Source organism: Bos indicus, chromosome 6 (genome assembly GCF_029378745.1).
Source record: "Bos indicus isolate NIAB-ARS_2022 breed Sahiwal x Tharparkar chromosome 6, NIAB-ARS_B.indTharparkar_mat_pri_1.0, whole genome shotgun sequence".
Lineage (NCBI taxonomy): Eukaryota > Metazoa > Chordata > Mammalia > Artiodactyla > Bovidae > Bos > Bos indicus.
Genome location: NC_091765.1, coordinates 105,838,818 through 105,844,817, shown reverse-complemented (window position 1 = coordinate 105,844,817; position 6,000 = coordinate 105,838,818). Strand labels below are relative to the sequence as shown.

Sequence of the window (6,000 nt, the reverse complement as noted above, 5' to 3'; positions counted from 1 at the left end):
TAGCCCACCAGGCTCCTCTGTCCATGGGATTCCCCAGGCAAGAATACTGGAGCAGGTGGCCATTTCCTCCTCCAAGGGACCTTCCCGACCCAGGGATAGAACCTGTGTTTCATGCCTTGGCAGGCGTATTCTTTACGACTGAGCCACCAGGGAAGCCCTAAAGCCAGGTTGGTCCCTTGCAAGTTGGGATGAGCTGGTCATTGTACAGCAGCTACCTCCTCACCTGTTGAGCCATCAGCATCTCAGTTTTCCATATCACTTCACAACGGACAAGTCAGAAGGGTCTCCATTAATTGACATCATCCGTGTGCCTGGCCCTCCGCTGAGCATCCCCTGGCCACCAGGGATTCAGTCTGCACAGGTGCCCTGTGAAGGAGGCAGGCTTACTGTCCTTCACCACGACCCGTGCCCCCTCTTTTCCACTAGCCTGGTCATTTCCTTATTAGCTTTTTGTGTTAGTGTCATTAAGTCATGTCTGACTCTTTGCAATCCCGTGGACAGTAGCCTGTCAGGTTCCTCTGTTCATGGGATTCTCCAGGCAAGAATACTTAAGTGGGTAGCCATCCCCTTCTCTGGGTTGATCTTCCTGATCCAGGGATTGAATCCAGGTCTCCTGCATTGAAGGCAGATTCTTTACCATCTGAGCCACCAGGGAAGTGAAGTGAAGTGAAAGTCGCTTGGTCGTGTCCGACTCTTTGCAACCCTAAGGACTACACAGTCCATGGAATTCTCCAGGCCAGAATACTGGAGTGGGTAGCCTTTATCTTCTCCAGGGCATCTTCCCAACCCAGGAGTAGAACCCAGGTCTCCCGCACTGCAGGCAGATTCTTTACCAGCTGAGCTACACGGGAAGCCTGATACACCAGGGAAGTAATGATAATTATCCCTAGAGGGTAGCAATTGTTTCAGGGTGAAGACCTAAGAGTTTCCCAAACGTCCATCCAGTGACCCCACATGAGCCAGATGCTTTGTATGTAGTCTTGTGTTTCCACCACAATAGGAATAGACAGTTATCATGACCTTTCTTTCATAGATGAGAAAGCAAAGGCCAGGAGAAGCCAGTTTACTTCCAAGGCCACCTAGAGAGGAAAGTGGGGCTGTGGGACTCGAATCCTGCAGGTTCCTCTTATTCGGCTGCTAAGCAACCATGTGCCAAACTGATCTGTGGTCGCTTGATTTTTCCATGAGGACCGGTGATCTCAATATGTGTGTTGGAGATAAAAATTCAAATAGCATTTGATTTATGTCGCCACCTCGGAGATAATGCTGTCTCTTTACACCTTAGGCGTGTTTGCCTTGGGTGCGGAACCAGAAAGTTATCCTGGGCTGAGATGCAATGCATGAGGTGCTCAGCTTATAAACTGGGGCAGCCCTTCACAGAAAGCGTTCCCTGAAGGCTAGAAACTGGTGTGAATCCAACCTAACTTGAAGCACATTGATTGGTGCTGTGGCCATAGCGCTATTTTTGTCAAGTGCCAAGGGGAAGGAGGTACCGTGACCAGCATCTTCTGTGAAGGAGACAGCTCTGTCACGGCCGCCATGCTTCCTCCACAGGCATCGCCCTCAGCGCGCTCCCCATGTACCTGAGTGAGATCTCGCCCAAGGAGATGCGCGGCTCTCTGGGGCAGGTGACCGCCATCTTCATCTGCATCGGCGTCTTCGCGGGGCAACTGCTGGGCCTCCCGGAGCTGCTGGGAAAGGTAAGTGCGGCTTCCCGCCAAACACATTCGCTCTCAGTTCATGTCACCATCCCCGATCCCCGTGTCCCTTGCCAGACGAAGGGCAGTCAGAGGGGAGCCCTTCCTCCAAAACCTTGTCCCTAGCCTCAGAATTCTTGAGCACTCAAGCCTTTCGTTTATTATTGGAGAAAAGTTGTTGCTGAGTTTCTTTGATTGGGTTTGATTATCTTTTTAGAAAATAAAGAATATACAAACCAATTCAAAACGTACAGTATGTAGGAATCCATTCACCCAATGACTGTTGTTAAGAGATTACTTATGTTCATTTAGGTTTTGACTTTGCTTAGATAACTTATATACATGTAGGTTTTTTGTTTTTTTTTTATGGAATCATGTCATACACTGGGTTGGCTAAAAAGTTCGTTTGGGTTTTCCATAATATCTTATGGAATATTTTCCATAATATTTCCATAAATATTTCCATAATATCTTATGGGAAAACCCAAACGAACTTTTTGGCCAACCCCTCTTGAGAGTCCCCTGGACTGCAAGGAGATCAACCAGTCCATTCTAAAGGAGATCAGCCCTGGGTGTTTTTTGGAGGGAATGATGCTAAAGCTGAAACTCCAGTAGTTTGGCCACCTCATGCAAAGAGTTGACTCATTGGAAAAGACTCTGATGCTGGGAGGGATTGGGGGCAGGAGGAGAAGGGGATGACAGAGGATGAGATGGCTGGATGGCATCACCGACTCGATGGACGTGAGTTTGAGTGAACTCCGGGAGTTGGTGATGGACAGGGAGGTCTGGCGTGCTGCGATTCATGGGGTCACAAAGAGTCGGATACAACTGAGCGACTGAACTGAACTGACTGAATACATTGTTCTGCTACTTGCTATCTTCACTTAATATATTTTGGGCATCTTTCCAGTGTTTGGCTCAGCTCTACCTCACTCCTGAGTCTTTCTTACCCATGTGCTTAGTTGCTCAGCTGTGTCTGACTCTTTGTGACCCATGGACTATAGCCCACCAGGCTCCTCGATCCATGAGATTGTTTTCCAGGTAAGAATACTGGAGTGGGTTACCATTTCGTCCTCCAGGGGATCTTCCTGACCCAAGAATCGAATGCACAACTCCTGTGTCTCCTGCATGGCAGGCGGATTCTTTACCACTGATCCATTGGCAAATATGTATTGTAAAAGCACCAGATTCTAGCAATCGTTCAGAGAGCTGAATCACTCTTAAATTGCTAGTGAGAATGTGAAATGACATGGCCATTAAGGAAAAAGCATTTGGTAGTTTCTCAAAAGCTAAAAATTCCTTTACCATACCTCCTATCAATTGTGCTAGCAGGCATTTATCCCAGGGAAATTCAAATTAGGCTTGTACAAAAATATATACACAAATGCTTACTGCAGCTTTTTTTTTTTTTTTTTGTAATGGCAAAAACTAGAAAGAATATAGAATTCTTTCCCACATTCATATCTAATTGCACAGTCTTTGGTGGTTGGCTTTCAGTTTTGGAAGCAGGAAGGCCTGACTTTAAATCCCAGCACAACCATGTACTTGCTGCGTGGCCTCAGCAAGGAGGAACACCTCGCCCAGGTTGGGGTGGGGATGCGTGTGATCAAGGGGAGCTGCCCAGAAGAGGTGGCCTCTAAACTGAGCCCTGAAGGGTGAGCAGTTAGGCAGGTGATGCAGGGGTTTGGAGAGAAGACCCTGAAGAGAAAGGGAATAACTAAAGAAAAGGCCCTGAGATGGGAATGGCGCTATGAGAGACCTGGGAGCGGCTCGGAGGCTGAGAGAAGACTGGGCACGGGGAATGTGAGAGGCAAGGCACCTGTTCTGGAGCTGCAGTGGGCTTCCTCCTGGGGCAGTACGGAGCCCTGGGCGACACTAGAGCAGGGGAGTGACCCAGCCAGACCTGAGTGAGAAGCTGGCTCTGGGAAAATAGGGGGCAGGTGTGGGCTAGAGGGGGAGGAGTCAGAGGATGGAGAGTGACCTAGCTGGGACTTGCCGTTGGCCAGGGAAGGATGAGGTGGGAACTGAAACAGTTGCCCGGAGGAGCGAGAGGAGGGGCAATGGAATCTACAGCCTTGCTGCCTGAGTGTCCGGGGAGGATGAGGGAGGGAGAATGGTGAAGATGCCTCCTAAGGAAGCAGAGTCATCCCCTTCCCCCTTCCCCAAGAGGACCAGGAGGGAGGAGAATAAACCATGGCTGAAGGTCAGTGTTGAATGGCCACCACTTCTGGCCATTTGAACAGAGGAGGGCTGACCAACCCTGCCCTGGGCTGCCCCCAGCAGGAGGCAGGCGGCAACTGAAACAAACCTAACAAACGCTCATATCAATGGTGCTTGAGTAAAGCACATCTTTAATGCCGTTCATACCCGACAGTTGCTTTGTGAGTGGCTCATATCTATAGGTGTGGAAACATGAGCTGAGAGAGGTAAGGGGTAGAACTAACTAGTAAAAAAAAATTGTTGGAGCTGAAGCCAGAACCTGGATCTGCCTGCCTGCACTCCCACATGTGGGGTGCATCCTACACAGTCCAGATGGGACCCTCTGGATTCTCCGGGAGTGTGACTAAGACTCTGACTCCAGTTACGCCCTGTGGACTCTTTCCCTACGTCACCTGCTGGGTGTCCTGCTTGTGTGCGAGTGTGCTAAGTCGCTTCAGTTGTGTCCAACTCTTTGCAACCCCATGGACTGTTAACCTGCCAGAATCCTCTGTCCATGAGATTGCCCAGGCAAGAATATTGGAGTGGGTTGCCATTCCCTTCTCCAGAGGATCTTCCCGACAGAGAGGTCGAACTCGCTCCTCCTGAGGGTCCTGCATTGCAGGTGGATTCTTTACCGCTGAGCCACTAGGGAAGCCCGGGTGTCCTACGCTTCAACTCGATTCTGACACTATCTACCCAGACACAGTGTCAGAGTCTACAGGTTTTAAGATCTCAGTCCCACAAGACCGAACCTGCTTCAGATGCTCATCTCAAGTCCAGGTCTTTACCTGTGCTTCTGACCTACAGGCTATAAATCAGAGGTTCCCAGGACCCCTCCTTGGGTTCAATTAATTTGCAAAAGTGGCTCACAGAATTCAGGAAACCAGTTTACTTACTCCATAATGGTTTATTATAAGAGAATGTAACTCAAGAATGGCCAGATGGAAGAGCTGCCTAGGGCAAGGTGTAGGGAAAGGGTATGAGGCTTCCATGTTTTAAAAATATGTTCACCAACCAGAAAGCCTTTCAAATCCCATCCTCTTGGGTTTTAACGGAGGTTTCACTATAGACATGATTGATTAAACCTTGGTCATTGGCGTTGAACTCAATCTCTAGCCTCTCTCCCCTCCCAGATGTCTAGAGGGTGGAACCAAAAGTTCCAACTTTCTAATTAATTGGTTGATTCACCTGGCAACAAGCCCCCATCTTTAGGTGTAGTCCAAAAGTAACCTCACTGACATAAACTCATCAATTAGGAAATACCAAGGGTTTTAGGAGCTTGGTGCCAGAACCACAGGACTTTCCTGGTGTCAGTGGTCAAGAAGCTGTCTGCTGATGCCGAAGACTTGGGTTGATCCCTGGGTCAGGAAGATCCTCTGAAGAAGAAAATGGCATCCCACTCCAGTATTCTTGTCTGGGAAATTACATGGACAGAGAAGCCTGGCAGGTTACAGTCGGGTCACAAAAGGTCAGATGCAACTTAGTAACTGAGGACACACACCCCAGAACCAGGACAAGGACCACAGGGGTCTTAGTCCTTTGGGGGCTGCTATATGGGCTTCCGCAGTTGCTCAGATGGTAAATAATCTGCCTGCAATAGAGAAGACATGGATTTGATCCCTGGGTCTGGAAGATCCCTTGGAGGAGGAAATGGCAACCCAGTCCAGTATTCTTGCCTGGAGAACTCCATGGACAGAGGAGTCTGGCGGGCTACAGTCCATGGGGTCACAAAGAGTCAGACACGACTGAGTGACTGACAAAAATAACAACAAAAATACCATAGACTAGTGACTTATAAACAGCAGAAACTTATTTCTCACAGTTCTGGAGGCTAGAAGTCCAAGATCAAGGTGGCCACATGGTCAGTTTCTGGCGAGGGGCTCATCCTGCCTTGTACCCACAGCCACAATCTCACTGTGTCCTCACATTGGGGAGAGAGGTCATCTCTTGCGTGTCTTCCTCTAAAGGCATTAATCCCATTCATGAGGGCTCCATCCTCATGACCTGATCACCTCCCAAAGGCCCCACTTCCTAATGTTATAATCCTAGGGGTGAGGATTCCAACATATGAATCTGACGGGGTCTCATTCAGTCCAGAGCAGGT

The 6,000-nt window shown here is 49.0% G+C and overlaps 1 protein-coding gene across 4 annotated transcripts in view; it reads left to right on the top strand.

Annotated features, from left to right (window-relative positions):
* The window catches only part of SLC2A9 (solute carrier family 2 member 9), a 242,496-nt gene that overhangs the window by 51,380 nt on the left and 185,116 nt on the right, over positions 1 to 6,000 (top strand). For all 4 annotated transcript variants that reach the window (XM_070791806.1, XM_070791804.1, XM_070791803.1 and 1 more), the window contains one exon: positions 1,555 to 1,700. In XM_070791806.1, the coding sequence (XP_070647907.1) occupies positions 1,555 to 1,700 (146 nt within the window). The remainder of the gene's footprint in view (positions 1 to 1,554; positions 1,701 to 6,000) is intronic.